Below are 18,065 nucleotides of genomic sequence, written 5' to 3'. Positions count from 1 at the left end.
GTAAGACACCGGTGATTCTAACAGGAGAAGTGTATCCTTCACCTACAATTAGTAACTGGCTAAACTGAAGTGAGAATCTAAGAAATTTCCTAAATCTTTACCCTGGACCATGAGGAGGTTTGGAGTTTCTTGGTTGGATTTCGAAGCAGTGGTCAACAGTCCAGAACAAAGACCAGAGTCGTTCCCGAGAGAGCAGTCAGGATTCCACTAACACGAGGACAGGTCAAAGGTCTAACCCAAGGGATTGGGCAACAAGTACCGTACAACAGATCCAAAGGCAGAATCCATCGACAAGACTAAGGTCGAGGTCAAGATTAAGACAAAGGCTAGCTCAACGGGTTGTACATCCACAGGTAATAGTCTTAGGCTAAATTCTGCATTAATCTCCCACCAGGCTACAATTACCAGGGGAGTCCAACAGCTGAAAGCCTTGGCCACCAGCGTGAAACCATCACTGGACCGCGGAGAGGTACGGTAAGTAACATTGGTCTCCAGTCAATCTCCGAGAGGAAGATTTGGGATTGAGTGACCAATCTCAGAGCAAACCCGACAGTATATGGAAATTATCTGAAATTTTAGGAAACCTGTGTGAGACAAAAGGTCTTCCTGGGCGCCTCATCTACGGCGGTCAGACTTAGAAAGGCGACAACCATCTATTGAGTTAGGAGAACCGCAAATGTCAAGTTTTAGGAGCCACAGGCAACTTGTCAGCAGCCAAAAAGGCTTTTAATGGCCTTAAATTTGAACCATGATAGACATCAGTAGATGAGAAACCAAAAAGTTAGACATAATTTTTAACAATTTTTAACAAACCTTCTTGAACACAAACCACCACTTACAGTATCTTTCACTGGCACATGAGTGCTCTTAAAGAGGACCTGTCACTTGTCATAAATGTCTACTTTTTTTATCTGGTGTAAATGCCGCCGTTTTCCTGAAACCGGTGATGTTTTTCTTTTGTTCCTGCGCCTCTCTGTTCCTGAGATATGGCCTCTTCTTTTCGGTATCGAAACTTAGTCATTTTAGTCAAATGGGTGCGTTCATCAAGCCTTTTATGGACGTCTTCACAAAGAACACACCCACTTGGTAAAAAAAAACAACATTTATGTAAGGATGGAGATACGACCATATCTCAGGAACGGAGAGGCGCAGGAACAAAACAAAAACATCGCCAGATTCAGGAAAACAGCGGCATTTACACCACGCAGGAAAAATTACATATTTATGGCAAGTGACGGGGACTTTTTAACAGACAAATACTGCACCCACAAGCCCACCTGTGAGGCATTTACGCACACCCAAGTAATAGTATGGTCTTTGTAGTTTGAGTACTCTTCCATACAGAATACAAGCCATATTATTGGGAAAAGTTACGAGATCGTGAACTTGAGTCTCTGAGGACCATACAGCTATTGCTCAGCAAAAATTGTATGACTGCACAAAAAAAAGTATAAAAAAACACTATCAATAAATGACACGAGTTATTCAACAACACACTCAAAAATGTCCCCTGCAAAGATCCAACGCTCACTTATTAATCTGCCAACTCCTCGCAGCAGGAAACGAGCACTTATTGAGGAAAGTGAAAGACTTCCCTCCCCAAACAAGGTCATTAAATCAGGACATTTCTCAATCCTCGCAGTCAACCCAAGGCCCAAAAAAAGTGGAAATTGTAAAAAAAACATGTTAAATTCTACAAATTCTAATTCTAACAAATGCCAGCAAGTTTTTTTACGTTACATTGCAGGACCAAAAAGCCTCATTCATTTGTCTGTGAGACACGGTCCAAGTACGGGCCACGATGAACGGACCAGCCGCCGGCCTCCTGTACGTCCGTCAGGCCCCAAACCCTTAACCTCTGTAGCAATTGCACATTTTTTGGCCAATGTTCAGGAGAGTGTAATTAATTCAATAGGAGCAAGTCAAATTCCAAAATGACTGCTCCATACATAAATCACTAAGCAAAAACACAAACTCATACTATACGCAAATACAATATATGTATAAAAAGATTCTAAATAAATTACCGAGGACTCTGAGGTTCTTGAATACACCCTGTACTTCTAGTACAGACTCGTAAAACAAAACTTGGAAAGACACCCAGGACCTTGATGTAGAAACTGCACTCAAGATGTTTTCCAGGCTGTTTCTCACACACTGTTATCAACACCTACGTTATCAGACGGCCAAGGTGTCTGGGTTTTGGAAGGAACAATCAATCAATAGCAGTCTATGGGGCCACACTGTACCTCTGTTATGCCTTCAACTTAATTAAAAAACAACCTATGGCATGCATCCATCTATCCATCCATCCTGTATGACGGAGAATTTCTCCTCTACTATTATTGCTTTTTGGGAGAATATCACCATGATGAAGGGTCCTCTAAAGGCGCTGTATGTAGAGTGCTCATGGACCATTTGGGATATATTGTATATCATCAAAATATTTTGAAACATGCACCTTTGCTTATATAATTGCTCTTGCTCAAGGCACCTACAGTAGTCTATCATTAGTCCATGGGACCATACCCTAGTCCATTGGGCCACACTCTTAGTACATCGGGCCAGACCAAAATCCATGAGGTCATGCTCTAGTCCGTCAAGCCATACTCTAGTTTCCCGAGCCATACCCTAGTCCATCGGGCCATACCCAAATGCATGGGGTCATGCTCTAGTCCATCAGGCCATACTCTAGTTTCACAGGCCATACTCTAGTCCATCAGACCATACCCAAATCCATGGGGTCATGCTGTAGTCCATCAGGCCATACTATAGTTTCCCGAGCCATACCCAAATCCATGAGGTCATGCTCTAGTCTATCAGGCCATGCTATAGTTTATTGTGCCATACCATAGTCCATTAGACCATACACCCTAGTCCATCGGGCCATACCCTTGTCCATCGGGCCATACCCTAGTCCATCAGACCATACCCAAATCCATGGGGTCATGCTGTAGTCCATCAGGCCATACTATAGTTTCCTGAGCCATACCCAAATCCATGAGGTCATGCTCTAGTCTATCAGGCCATGCTATAGTTTATTGTGCCATACCATAGTCCATTAGACCATACACCCTAGTCCATCGGGCCATACCCTTGTCCATCGGGCCATACCCTAGTCCAAGAGGTCATGCTCTGGACCATCAGGCCATACTCTAGTTTATTGAGCCATACTCTAGTACATCTGACCATCCTGAATTCTTTTCGAAACACTGTATCTTGGGAATAATTTACCTTTCATAAAACGATGCCATATGGTGGCACAAGGGAAGATTACAACTGTAGTATAAGGCCTATGTTTATCATTAGGACGATAAACATGTTGCTCTTCTATTGCTTAGTAAAACTTTGTAGAACTAGACAGATGTCTACCAGATAAATACAGCCTTAGATGAACTAATGGTGATCCGCAACACTTCGTAGCACATTGGCCATAATCTGGTTGTGTACAACAAAGCCAACAAAACCAAATACATTATGAAGGGTCAGCATTAACCAAAAACCAAACCATAATGAAACAACAGTAAATTTGAATGAAAGTTAACAACGCCTTGTACTCACCACATTAGGCTTGTTCCTGTTACCGGTCTCTTCGAGAGGCTTGGGAACCCTTAGGGGCTTCGGCTCAGTTGTGGTTGGAGTGCTTGGTGCTGTTCTTGGCAAATCCATGGGATTGAAGTTATTAGAGCTACTTGGGGTAGCTGATGTTGGCTTGGACACATCTTCTAAGGGGGTTATTAAAACTGGGTGTTGTTTGATTGTAGGCCTTGTAGACTCTGCGTTTGTCAAATGGGCACTACCATGGACTAACACTTTGCATTCTGGAGGGGAGATTGGAATAAATGTTGCCGGTTCACTGGTGTGTCGGATATGTTTGTTTCCTTGCCTGATTTTAGAAAGTGCTTCCTTTGGTTCCTCGCCTTCCTTATTGCTATCATGGCTTCCAATTCTGTTGGAGCGTTTTTTAAAGCTGCGTCTAATCACCCTGGGAGACAAGACGTTTACAAGGTTTGGGTCGAAACTTAAACTTTGACTTCCTTCCAGACCGTTTTCTTCCAGATCTGCAGAAGATGAATGCTCTGGTTCAGTGTGAAACTTTGCCTCCTCTTCTATCTCATCCAGTTCTTCTAACTCATCCCTTTGCTCAGATAGTATGGGTTCACTGGTAGATGCCAGGATGGATTGTTCCAACTCTTTGGAAGGCTCATTGGAGTCTTCAGCAGGTGACAATTCTCCACGACGACTTGGATCGCTGAATGATTTTTTCTTGATGGTCTTCCCGTTGCCCTTTTCATCAATGACTTTATCAAGGGCTCCAGGTTGACTAACGATATTTTGGATGACTGTGTTGTAATCCTTGACACCGTCACTACTGAAAGAAAGTACACTGGCAGCACTACCAGTACATTCAGATAGTGCTGTAGCCGAAGAATCTGAGATTCCCGACTTTGAATTTAACGATCCGAGGAGGTTACTATCCATAGAGAATTTTTTATCATCTTCGGTGATTGAGTAACTCCGGTGAGGCATTGGATCGCTTAGAGATCTATAGGCGTCACTACCAGACTCACCATTGCTCCCACTACTAGAATCTGTACCACTATTTCCAAGTGAAGGAAATTTCCGTCTTCGCCTAACAGTTCCAGGTGTTGGTGGAGAATCCATTTGTGGAGCGTCAGAGCACTGAGTACTATCTAAATTACTTGTATGGGATTGACCAGTGTTATAGTCTCCATTCTGGGCATGCAAAATTTCATTTTCTTCTTGGTACATTTCTGTTGATTTCCAAACTTTAAGTTTCTGACCAAGGTCTCGATATGAAGTACAAGGTGCAGGGTCTACTTCAGTAACAATGCCTTCATCAGTCAAACTGGACTCTTGTACAGATAAGTCAGAGGTCTTCCTATCGGACCCAATTTCATTGGATGTACATTTCGCTATACATTTGCCATCACCATCTTCTGTGACGCTTACGTGAGATATGTCAGGTCTTTTTCTACTTTTGAGATGTTCAATCACTTCCTGGTCGAAACTATAGTCCTCCTGAGACCCTATCTGCTTGATTTTCTCAAATACTTGTCTGGCTTCTTGGATGTATTTATCCTGCATTGCTTCTGGTTCATTATAGTTTTCCTTCACATTATTAGCAACGTCTGTATGTGAAAATATACCATCACTGTTGGATAGGGTGGCAAGCATGAGTTCTGAAGAACTCTGCTTCATGGAGCTGTGAGCGGTCACACGTCGGGATCCCAGTTTTTCAGAATATGTGAAGGATTTAGTACGTCGTAATGTGGCTGTCAAATCTTTTAATGTTGGACGGCTCCCTTGTTGTAATCGATTCTGCCCAACAGGTCGACCTCGGACAACTAAACTTGGCTGTCCAGAAGTTTCCTGACAGGCCTCAAGCCTGGAGCAGGCACCTTCCTTCTCACTAGTCCCTGGACCTCTGTTTTTTAATTTAAAGTCTGAAAAGTCTGATTTTAAGTAACTCAGTAAGCTTAGGGTATCCAATGTGATATCTGGGTTTGACCTAGATTTCTTTTGTTTAGCATCTTCGCTTTCAAGATCACACTGTAGACCATCATTAACAATTTCATTTCTTGGTTTCGTTACACTACATGATATCTTTGATCTAGAACGGACTACGGGTCGTGACATACTTTCATGTTGGCCAAAACTTGGTGATCGATGAACATTGTACCCTCCCTGAAGGTTTCGTGCTTGCCCAGCATAATATGCATTGAAGTGGTCATCATCTTTGAGGGTTTCGGTACTTGAATATCTACTGCTGCTTCTAGATCCGCAAGGACTTTGCATAAAGGGTGGAATGTTAACTTTTGCAACTCGAGACACGGTGGGCATTGGAGACACCGAGGCCAGCTGACCTGGTGTTACTACCTCAGAAGAGTTTCTTTTAGGTGTTTCATGAGGAGTAGTGGTTGAAACATTAGTACTTAGCTCTGGCGAAGAAGCACCAGACCTGACTGAAGGAACTAAGCAACTTGGTACCAATTTTTGCACTAAAAAGTCAGACAAACTTGATCCTTGGTCCATGTCACATGCTGCATTGACAATATTGTATCCACCCTCATCCAAGTCTTTATTATCACATACTAAAGAGTAATTTTCCTTCCTAGTAGAGCGTTTCCTGAGACTTTCCCTGAGGACATCAAACCCATCTTCCTCGTCACTTCCTGACGATGGTTCTTGGGACCTGATATTGGAACTGTTTTTATTACCCACGGTGGGCAGCATGGTATTCCTCTGCAGCTCATCCATGCTGTAGCTGTCTTTGAGTCTGACATTATCAGGGGCTGTCTGTGGTTTGCCTGAACTATGCCAGGAATGTAAACTAAGTGATTGCTGCCTTGCCTCTTGTTTAGGTAGACCAGATGAAAGTGTGTGAGATTTCAGGCCAAATGGGATACAGCTTCTTGGAGGAGGGGGAGGAGGTTGAGGTTTGGGACCAGTGTTAATATTTCGGTGTTCTTTTGTATCCAAACACAGGGTATATTGTTCATTTTTACTCTCCGACAGTGTTCTGAAATAGTTGCTTTCCAACTTTGATGAAGGATTTTTGGGCAAATGTGAAGGACCCGAAGGCTGGTCTTTGGTGTAATGATTAAAGTTTTTGGCAGTTGCAGTTTCTATAGGACAATATTTTTGTGGTTCAATCCCTGACATCTCCCTGAAATAAGACCCCGGCTTTGGTTCTTCACAATCGGGCAGTGAAGAAGCCCTAGATGGAGCTTTTCTAGTGCTATCTCCGAAAAGTTTTCTCATTTCAGTAACGCTTGGCCAATTAGTCCCTTCTGTCACAAACAGTTCCCGGTTATCTGGCTGATGTAGAAAACTACAGAAGGTGTCCACTTCATCTAGTGAAATCCCTGAGCTCGGAGATTCCCATGAGCTTGGACTATGAAAATCATGCGACTTACCTGGCAGTGCCAGGGAGAGTCCATCACTCCCAGTCGGGTTTATAAAGTCTTGTTGAGTGCCTTGAGAAGGCTCCACTATACTGTTGCCCTCACAAGCTCCGGCCGGAAAACGATGATCTGAGCTCCTTAAATTTTCATCGTCGCTCACAGCCCCGTCGTCCCTCTGGTGGGGCGAAAACCGATGAGAAATCTGCCGGACCGATGGGATATTCTGGTCTTTGCTGGCTGAAGAGATCTTGGACACCTTCCTAGTTAAGCTGAGGGATCTGGCAGGGGGACGATGTGTTTTTTGACATGTGGGTTGGGTGACATCTCCTTTCCCGGGCAGTTCCGTGCCTCCCTCTTCACTAAAAGCTTTTGCATTCCAGTTTCCCAGTTTTTTAAAAGACACACTCCTGTATATTCGAACTTTTCTCTCCACATCTTTTTCAGCCATTGTTTAAAACAAACGCACCCGAAAAAGAAGAAAGTAGTGTTGATGGGATGTGGGGGGGGGGGAGGGAAGGTTCACTTTTACTAGAAATTTCCACCAAAAAATTCAAAGGCAAAAATAAAAAGTCTTGAAAAAATAAATTAAAATACATTCAAATGTGTAATCCATGTAGGTAAAGAACGGACCTCTCCAAAACTATAGTATCCCGTCAAAGTTTCCAAAAAAGCGAGCTGAAAAGCCCTTGGCGGACCGTCGATAAATCTTCATCTTTTAACAATTGCAGCAATTAATTCCACTTTAGTTCCTGTTGGTTTTTCAGCAGTAAGACAAAAAAAAATCAGGAGAGGGGAAAAAAAAAAGTTTACGCAAAGTTTCCTTGACAACTGTTTAACCCTCTATTGGCTCGAGCTCAGCCCCAGCTTTCAGTCGTAGCCATCGCCCGCTGTGCAGCTAGAATAATGCACATTCCGGCTGGCGTTGCATTGCGGTGACGTGTTCCTGTTGTTGCGCTTGTATCCAAGAATTGAACATCTCCAAAAAAATGTTTTTAAAAAGTTTAATAAATAAAATATTTGTATAATAATCCTTTGGTCTTTCCAGTCTCTTGTGTGTTGATTTCACGTGGGAGAAAAACCTGCTGCAACAGCAGCAGCAGCCAGCTCAGCATAGGTTAAAAGAGGCGAGGTTGGAGGGGAGAGTATGGGAACATTTTTTTTTTTGTTTCTAATGTCTTCCTGAAAAAAAAGAAGATGGAATCTTGTTACAAATAATATATGGAACTTGCCAACATTCCGCCCCCCATAGTGAGATCAGGACATCCCCCGTTTTAAGCTAAAGCGGTCAGCACGCCGACAATTTACTGCAATGCTGCAAATCCAAAAAAGAAAAAAAAAGGCAAACTTTACGCTTTTGTATTAAGGAATAGAAAAAAACTGATTTCTGTAGGACTAGTTTTTTTTTTTAACAAAAAAAAGTTGCATTTTAGCGCCCCTCGCTGGATGGCGGTTGTATTACAATTTCCTTTATTTCATGCTATTTTTTTTTTTTCATCCAAAAATGATCCTTTTTCCAAAAAACGGAAACATTTTTTTTTGTAAATTTTTGGATTTAGAACCGATTTTGATACATGGAATAGTAGTTAAAGGATAAGCTACGGCTTCATGAAGGATTGCTGAGACTTGTAGTCCCCAAGAAATTTACAGATCTGGAAGTGATGTAGTCATGAGATATTTAAGTGCATACACACATAGCATAAGGCGTAATATTAGATTGCAAGCTCTAGGGACAAGTTCTTTCTCTTAGCTCATTGTAAACCCCCTAGGGACTGCTGATGTCACAGCGCTGTATACGATGACATCATCACATGTCAACTGTCAAAATAAACACTCACCTCTACAGTTGGACCTGAGCAATTAGCTATTACAGTTAAAAGGGGGTAAAAAATGATTTTTATTCTTTTTTTTAAAGCGCAAAATATCATTTGCAAATTTGAAAAATTTTGGCGAAATTTTACATTTCTCACAATTAATTAATCGCATTACGTCTTAATAAAGTTTGAAAAAGTTTTCAAAACTTTCTCAAGCAAACCGCTTTTCCCACCCCTGCAAGTTCTGATGGCAGTCACAGATCGCAAAATGTTTTCCGAACCCCAAAACCCGGAGCCTCGAATTTTTGACATAAGGGGAAAAAAAAGAGGACGGGAAAAAAAAAAAAGAAAAAGGGGGTGGACGGATCTAAGAATAAATTAAAAGGCCTATCTGTTTTCAATGCTCCCGTCCATTTAAAATGAAAAGATTTGTAAACTCCTGGAGAAAAAAAAAAGAAAGAAAACGTTTCCCATAAGTTTACTTCGGCCTTACGGATTGAGGACTGACGATCGGCTGCAAAAGCACAAAATTCACGATGAAAAAATTATTGTGAAAAAATTTGCAACAAAAAATTTGAAAACAAATCAACTGAAATCGGCACAAATAATGGAAAATTTTGGTAAATTCTCTCCTCCCAACAATGGAAATTTTTTCGAAAAGCGAAACGTCAAAACGAATCGTCTTTTTCTGCTCAGGTTCAAAGTTTGCATTGTCCCCTGTGAAGAAAATACAAAGAACAGAGGAGGAGAGCGGCCCGCCTGCTCCTTACCCTTCAAATCTTTCCTCCAGTCTAAATTTCAGAGGCTGCAGAGAGTCCAGGAATTTGTGTGCACCATTGTCTGCATGGCAGGAGGGGAGATCCCTGGGATGCAAAAGTTACAGCGCCCCCTAATAAAGTCTCCTCTGCAGGGGCACTCCCCCCCCTCCCAGGCCCTTAGGATACAATGTATCACAATGTAGCACCAGGTAGAAATATTGTGAGGACCCCAGTGTGGCTCAGATACAGGAAGTGCCCCCTCCTCCCCCATTTGTGCACTCAGATGGAATGTTCCAGACTCTTCTCCCACTCTGCACAGTTGAGTAGCGTTAACCCTTTCACTGCTTCCCTCTAATCCTGAGCACAATGCTGCTGGGGGGGTGGGAGGAGGTGAAGAGTCCCTCTGCTCAGATAGGATGCAGTGATCAGCAGAGGGCGGCAAGTTCTTCAGATTTACCTTTCCCAGGACTGTCCCCAGTTTTTTTTGTGGGCCCGCTCTTCCCTTTCCGTCTTTCTTCCTCGACCTTCGGTAAAACTTTGATTTTGATTTTTCGATAGAGTCAGTTCTTGTTCATCGCGGCACGAGCTGTAGTTTTTTTCGTTACTATTTTGGAGTCCTTTCAACTTTCTGGTCTCTTTTTATTTATTTTTTTCTAAAGGCAAATTGAGCCAAAAATTGCATTTATGAGATTTAATTTTTTTTTCTTCACCGAGTGGAGTCCAATATTTTGATATATTATTAGCTCAGACGCAGTGGCATAACTGGACCCTGATGAGAAATTTGGACCTGGGCCCCCACCTGCATGTTGGTCAGATGTACGGACCCTTGTAGCATTCTAGATCCTATAAAGACGTATGTGTTCACCCTCCATGTAACAATGCTCCCCTGACCCCTTCCTATAATAATGTCCCTCAGCCTGGCTCCTTTCTGTCATAATGTTCTCCATCTTGGCCCCTTTTTGTACTAATGTCCCCCATACTAAGCCCTTTCTGCAATAATGTCGCTCATTCTGGCCCCTTTCTGTAATAATCTCCCTTGTCCTGACCTCTTTCTGTAATGTCCACCGTCCTGCACTCTTCATGTAATAAAGTCCCTTGTCCTAGCCCCTTCCTGTAATAATGTTCCCCATCCTGGCCCAAATAAATTCCCTCGTCCTGACCCCTTTCTGTAATAATCTCCCTTGTCCTGACCTCTTTCTGTAATGTCCACCGTCCTGCACTCTTCATGTAATAAAGTCCCTTGTCCTAGCCCCTTCCTGTAATAATGTTCCCCATCCTGGCCCTCATCTTGTAATATTGTCCCTCGTCCTGACCACTTTCTGCAATAACTTCCCTCGTCCTGACCCCTTTCTGTAATAATGTTCCTTGTCCTGGCCCATTTCTGTAATAATGTCCCTTGTCCTCGCCCTCATGTTGTAATAATGTCTCAACGTCCTGGCCCTCATCCTGTAATAATGTCCCCATTCTGGGCCCTTTCTGACATAATGTACCCCATCTTGGCCCATTCCTGTATTAATATCCCCATCCTGGTATAATGACTGCCATCCTGGTATAATGAGTCCGATCCTTGACCACATCCTGGTGTAATGACCCCCATCCTTGTAGAACCACCATAATGGGCCACCTCCTGGTGTAATGACCCCCATCCTGTGACCCATACTGTCATAATGACCCCTATTCTGGTAAAATGACCTTATCAAGGTATAAGACCCCATTCTGGTATAATTACCTAGATCCTGGACCACATCCTGGTATTATGACCCCCATCCTAATATATGACCCCCATCCTAATATAATGACTCCCATCCCTTTATAATGACCCCCACACTAGTATAATGACCCCCATGCTGGGCCACATCCTGGAATAATGACCCCATCCTGGGCTCATCCTAGTGCAGCGCCCCAGAGTCCTGGTCGTTGCAGTAACGTCGCTCTGCCACTAAGGGGAGTGATGGTACGATGATTGCACTAAAGGAGTTCACCTGACCAGGTATCACAGTCACACATTACACTTCACACTCCGGCCACCAGGGGGAGCAAAGGGTTCTATGTATTAGGCCACTCCTCACAATCTGGTAAAACTGGGGGTCGGATAGGAAGTTAGGGAGAAGCTGACTGGGTTTTGCCCAGGCAACATCTAGTGAGAGGAGAGCGTTACTTGGGAAGATTCAGGGAGGTCCCTGTCAGGGGTGGGATCCTGACAGTGGCCTAGCACAGGACAGAACGTTACGGAGCCGCGCCTGCACCCATTGCGGCGGCATCTTAAGAAAGGACACGAAGCGAAGTATATTGTGGAGAAGTGAGAAACGAGATCACAGCACAAAGGCGATAGAACCAGTAGGAGTCGTGCCCCGAGATCGGCAACATCCTACTGAGGCGCGTAGCCGGTGGCCGGAACGCCGAGGAAGTGATAGACTCTACGCATTACTCTGAACCAACGGCAGGACAGTTAACTCTAGGTTGGCTGTCTCACCTTTTCACCTAATGAAGACAACGGAGGCAATTGTGGGAGAGGGGCGTCTCTAGGGTCCCTATAAAATAACTCCAGGCCTACCCCGTCATACGGGTGCGTCCTATCCATATCATCTGGGGGACGGAGAGAAAGAACAGAAATATACACGACAGTTGTGAGGACTATCCCGTGGTGCTCAGCAGGGAAGTACTACAACACCCAGGCGCTAGTAGGAAGGCTACTGATTTCCACCTGCAAAGGGAACTCTGGATTTGCCTTCGGACCGGCCGGTCTCAGCCAGCCCTGTTAGCAGTGCCCTGGATTGTGGATGCCGAAGCCTTCAGTAAAGAGGTAAAGAGACTGCAACCCTGTGTCCTCGTCATTTACTGCGCCCTACACCATTACCATCTACTCATCAAGGGAAGCCCTGGGGATACACTTCACCTGTGGGAAGTTACAACATCTAGCTCCCATTCCACCACCCCAGCGGACCCCTAGCAGCGTCGGTCACTCTGACCGAATACCACAGGTGGCGTCACGAACACTAGACAAACAAGACCCTTTAATTGGATGCCCCTCAAAGGGCCACGGACCGGGTCAGGCCACCGTGACATCCCCCGAACCGAAAGACCCGGTACCGAGTACCCCGCTGCCCTTAACGTGGGGCGCTCCACTAGTATAATAAACTCCATTCTTATATAATGTAATGACCCCAATCCTTGGCCCCTTCATGGTATAATGACCCCCATCCTGGACCCCATCCTTGCATAATATCACCTATCCTGGGCCCCTTTTGGTATAATGAATGCCATCCAGGCCTACATCCTTGTACAGTGACTCCCATCATGGCATAACGACCCCGATCATGGACCTTATCTTGGTATAATGACCCCCATCCTGTTCCCATCCTAGTATTATGACCCCCATCCTGGAATAATGACTCCCATTCTGATATAATGACCCCCATTTTAGTATAATGAGCCCTATCCTGGGCCCACCCTGATATAATGACCCCCCATCCTGGTATAATGACCCCCATCCTGGTATAATGACCCCCATCCTAATATAATGACCACCATCCTGGTATAATGACTCCTATCCTAGTATAATTACCCCATCTTAGTGTAATGACCCCCATCCTGGAATAATCACCCCATTCTGGTTTAATGACCCCCAACTTAGTATAATGACCCACATCCTGGGTCCACTCTGATATAATGAACCCCCATCCTGGTATAATGACCCCCATCCTGGTATAATGACCCCCATCCTACAATAATGACCCCATCCTGGTTTAATGACCCCCAACTTAGAATAATGACCCCCATCCTGGTATAATGACCCCCATCCTGAACCCATCCTGGTATAATGACCTCAATCCTGGTATAATGACCCCATCTTAGTGTAATGACCATCCTAGTATAATGACCCCCATCCTGGTATGGTGACCTCCATCTTAGTATAATGACCCCTATCCTAGGCCCACCGTGGTATAATTACCCCCATCCTGGTATAATGACCCCCATCCTAGTATAGTGACCATAGCTGACTTTGTTGTACCGGTACGGTCAGTGCATGATGTCACCGCCATGCGCCGTGCCTTGACGGACTACCAGCCTCTGACTGGCAGGCGGCATGCATTGCAGTGCAGGGACCCGGCGGGCCTCGGTGCCGCCTTACACTGCAGCTGAATACATCTCCCTGGACGCACATCCAGCTGTAATAGGCGCCGGGGTTATTACACTCCTGAAATAGGCGACCACGATAATCACACCCGGCCAGAAAATGTCAATATTTTTTTTTCATTGATATAAACTTTTAAAATTTTAAAAAATATATTTTTCTTTATTTTTTTAATGATTTATATTTTTTATTTGTCCGTGAACCTGATATCACTGAATCCCCCGTACAATACTGTAATATTGCTGTGTATTGTAAACTGAGTAATCTCCTACAGCTATAGACATGAGACAGACACGGGGGTCTTTCAGGCCCCCCAGATGCGTTGACGATGTCACTGTTGCTCCATGTTTCCGGAGGGGGAATGGGCATCAAAAGAGAAATCGTACGTATTTCTAACCGCTTAAGCGCAGCGGCCATGATTGCCAGCGGAATCCAAAGCGTTAACCTGCTGCAGTCAGACTCCATGTCAGATACAGAGCGCACAACTGCTGGCCCTGCGCCATACAGGCACTGCCTCACCCGCCATGGTTTACTGGGGGCAGGAGCCGTCCCTGCGCGGAGTTATTGATCTGGACACATTTCTCCTGGCAGCAAAGACAACGGGTTGTGTGTGGACAGTGAGCTGCCATGGTGGACCCTGGTGGTCTAGGCAACGACCGCCATATTAGGGACCCCACAGTAACCGGATGAACTGAAGGGCCAGTGTGTCAGCTCAGGAGAGTCAGCGGGGGAACCAGTGTAGAGACGGGTCGTACATTCTGCCTCTACCGGGAGGGACATCAATAAGGCTCCAAGAAGAAGAAACCGCACCGACTCCACGGCAGGAACAACCAAAACCTCCCAGAACAGGAGTCCTGTTCGTGCCAACAGGGGGGTTATCAGCGCCTGAGGAAGGCAACTAGACTATCTGGCTAGTGCCCCCTCCAAAAGTAATAATGTCACCATGTTACTAGTACTGAATACAGAGCGGACCGACGTAGGAGATGCAATGCACTGACACCATTGTTCCACTTCACCTCCAGAGGGTCACTGACAACATGTAGGCCATAGGTTTACAGCATCGCTGTTCTACCTCAGAGCTGCACTCACTATTCTGCTGGTGCAGTCACTGTGTACATACATTACATTACGGATCCTGAGTTACATCCTGTATTATACTCCAGAGCTGCACTCACTATTCTGCTGGTGCAGTCACTGTGTACATACATTACATTACGGATCCTGAGTTACATCCTGTATTATACTCCAGAGCTGCACTCACTATTCTGCTGGTGCAGTCACTGTGTACATACATTACATTACTGATCCTGAGTTACATCCTGTATTATACTCCAGAGCTGCACTCACTATTCTGCTGGTGCAGTCACTGTGTACATACATTACATTACTGATCCTGAGTTACATCCTGTATTATACTCCAGAGCTGCACTCACTATTCTGCTGGTGCAGTCACTGTGTACATACATTACATTACTGATCCTGAGTTACCTCCTGTATTATACCCCAGAGCTGCACTCACTATTCTGCTGGTGCAGTCACTGTGTACATACATTACATTACTGATCCTGAGTTACCTCCTGTATTATACTCCAGAGCTGTCATTTTCATATGTTGGCATTATTTAAACACTATTTGGTGGTATTATTTGATCTGTGTATAGCGGTATTATTTGACTATTGTACAGTAATATTTGAACAATGTATTTTGGATTTTTTTAAGCACTGTAAAGATACAGTACAGACCAAAAGTTTGGACACACCTTCTCATTCAAAGATTTTTCTGTATTTTCATGACTATGAAAATTGTACATTCACACTGAAGGCATCAAAACTATAAATTAACATGTGGAATTATATACTTAACAAAAAGTGTGAAACAACTGAAATTATGTCTTATATTCTAGGTTCGCCAAAGTAGCCACCTTTTGCTTTGATGACTGCTTTGCACACTCTTGGCATTCTCTTGATGAGCTTCAAGAGGTAGTCACCGGGAATGGTTTTCACTTCACAGGTGTGCCCTGTCAGGTTTAATAAGTGGGATTTCTTGCCTTATAAATGGGGTTGGGACCATCAGTTGTGTTGTGCAGAAGTCTGGTGGATACACAGCTGATAGTCTGTTGTGAACTCTATTTTTAGGCTCCCTCTAGTGGTCACAAGCGGTACTGTGTAGTGTTGTCTTTCTGCAGGTTGGCAGCATCAGCTGGTTCGTTATCCTTGGTTGGTTTCCTATTTAGCTCACCTGGATACTCAGTTCCTTGCCTGCTCTCAATGTATTCAGTGCTCTTCAGATTACTTGTGACTACCTTGCTCCCAGTCTCTCCAAGACAAGCTAAGTTTTTGTTTGTTTATTTTTTGATTATCAGCATTCATCATGTTTCTTGTCCAGCTTGCTAAAATGTGATTTCCTCGCTTGCTGGTTGCTCTAGGGGACTGAGTTTCTCCCCCCACACCGTTAGTTGGTGCGGGGGTTCTTGAAATCTCAGTGTGGATATTTTGTAAGGGTTTTTTACTGACCGCATAGACCCCTTTTCTATTTTCTGCTATCTAGAATTAGTGGGCCTCTTTTGCTGAATCTGCTTTCACCCCTGTGTATGTGCCTTCCTCTTACCTCACCGTTATTATTTGTTGGGGGCTTCTATATCTTTGGGGATTATTTCTCTGGAGGCAAGAGAGGTCTTTCTTTCTCTCTAGGGGTAGTTAGTTCCTCAGGCTGGCTCGAGACGTCTAGGATTTTAGACACGTTCACCGGCTACCTTTAGTGTGTTGGATAGGTTCAGATTTGCGGTCAGTCCAGTTTGCCACCTCTCTAGAGCTTGTCCTGTGTTTTGTTACTTAGCTGGAGTATTTTGTGATCCTCAACCACTAAGGATCATAACAATAGTCCTACTGAATAGACTGTTAGAATTTGTATTATGGCAAGAAAAAAGCAGCTAAGTAAAGAAAAACGAGTGGCCATCATTACTTTAAGAAATGAAGGTCAGTCAGTCCGAAAAATTGGGAAAACTTTGAAAGTGTCCCCAAGTGCAGTGGCAAAAACCATCAAGCACTACAAAGAAACTGGCTCACATGAGGACCGCCCCAGGAAAGGAAGACCAAGAGTCACCTCTGCTTCTGAGGATAAGTTTATCCAAGTCACCAGCCTCAGAAATCGCAGGTTAACAGCAGCTCAGATTAGAGACCAGGTCAATGCCACACAGAGTTTTAGCAGCAGACACATCTCTACAACAACTGTTAAGAGGAGACTTTGTGCAGCAGGCCTTCATGGTAAAATAGCTGCTAGGAAACCACTGCTAAGGACAGGCAACAAGCAGAAGAGACTTGTTTGGGCTAAAGAACACAAGGAATGGACATTAGACCAGTGGAAATCTGTGCTTTGGTCTGATGAGTCCAAATTTGAGATCTTTGGTTCCAACCACCGTGTCTTTGTGTGACGCAGAAAAGGTGAACGGATGGACTCCACATGCCTGGTTCCCACCGTGAAGCATGGAGGAGGAGGAGGAGATGTGGGGGTGCTTTGCTGGTGACACTGTTGGGGATTTATTCAAAACTGAAGGCATACTGAACCAGCATGGCTACCACAGCATCTTGCAGCGGCATGCTATTCCATCCGGTTTGCGTTTAGTTGGACCATCATTTATTTTTCAACAGGACAGTGACCCCAAACACACCTCCAGGCTGTGTAAGGGCTATTTGACCAAGAAGGAGAGTGATGGGGTGCTACGCCAGATGACCTGGCCTCCACAGTCACCAGACCTGAACCCCATCGAGATGGTTTGGGGTGAGCTGGACCGCAGAGTGAAGGCAAAAGGGCCAACAAGTGCTAAGCATCTCTGGGAACTCCTTCAAGATTGTTGGAAGACTATTCCCGGTGACTACCTCATGAAGCTCATCAAGAGAATGCCAAGAGTGCAAAGCAGTCATCAAAGCAAAAGGTGGCTACTTTGAAGAAACTAGAATATAAGACATAATTTCAGTTGTTTCACACTTTTTTGTTAAGTATATAATTCTACATGTGTTAATTCATAGTTTTGATGCCTTCAGTGTGAATTTACAATTTTCATAGTCATGAAAATACAGAAAAATCTTTAAATGAGAAGGTGTGTCCAAACTTTTGGTCTGTACTATATATCTTTGCACCATGTTAGCCGGTAGATTAATTAGTTCTGTTTTACGTCAGTTGTCTTATTATTGCACTATTCTTTGTCGTGTTGTGTATAAATATTGAATCTTCAGATTTTGTGTTGTACTGATGCCTGATGATGGGACCGAAGTAGTCTTGAAAACTGCTATTTTTTCATCCTTTCAGTTAGCCATTAAAAGGTATCAACCACTGAGGACTCTCACATTTTATTATTTTTTTAAGCACAGTATAGTAGCATTATTTGAGCACTTGACTTTGGTATTATTTGAGTACTGTATGGTGGTACGTGAAC

General features: G+C 44.1%; 1 protein-coding gene across 1 annotated transcript in view; it reads right to left on the bottom strand.

Annotated features, from left to right (window-relative positions):
• ARHGEF17 (Rho guanine nucleotide exchange factor 17) overlaps positions 1 to 9,528 on the bottom strand; it is a 190,162-nt gene extending 180,634 nt beyond the window's left edge. Inside the window, exons 1-2 of the mRNA XM_077298775.1 lie at positions 9,511 to 9,528; positions 3,562 to 8,108 (exon numbers count right to left, since the gene is read on the bottom strand). Coding sequence (XP_077154890.1) covers positions 3,562 to 7,377 — 3,816 coding nt within the window. The 5' untranslated portion in view covers positions 7,378 to 8,108; positions 9,511 to 9,528. The remainder of the gene's footprint in view (positions 1 to 3,561; positions 8,109 to 9,510) is intronic.
• Between the last annotated feature and the right edge of the window lie 8,537 nt (positions 9,529 to 18,065).

This window comes from Ranitomeya variabilis, chromosome 3 (assembly GCF_051348905.1).
Source record: "Ranitomeya variabilis isolate aRanVar5 chromosome 3, aRanVar5.hap1, whole genome shotgun sequence".
Taxonomy (NCBI): Eukaryota; Metazoa; Chordata; class Amphibia; order Anura; family Dendrobatidae; genus Ranitomeya; species Ranitomeya variabilis.
Note: the sequence above shows the minus strand (reverse complement) of the source record. Positions and strands in the feature narration are given on the sequence as shown.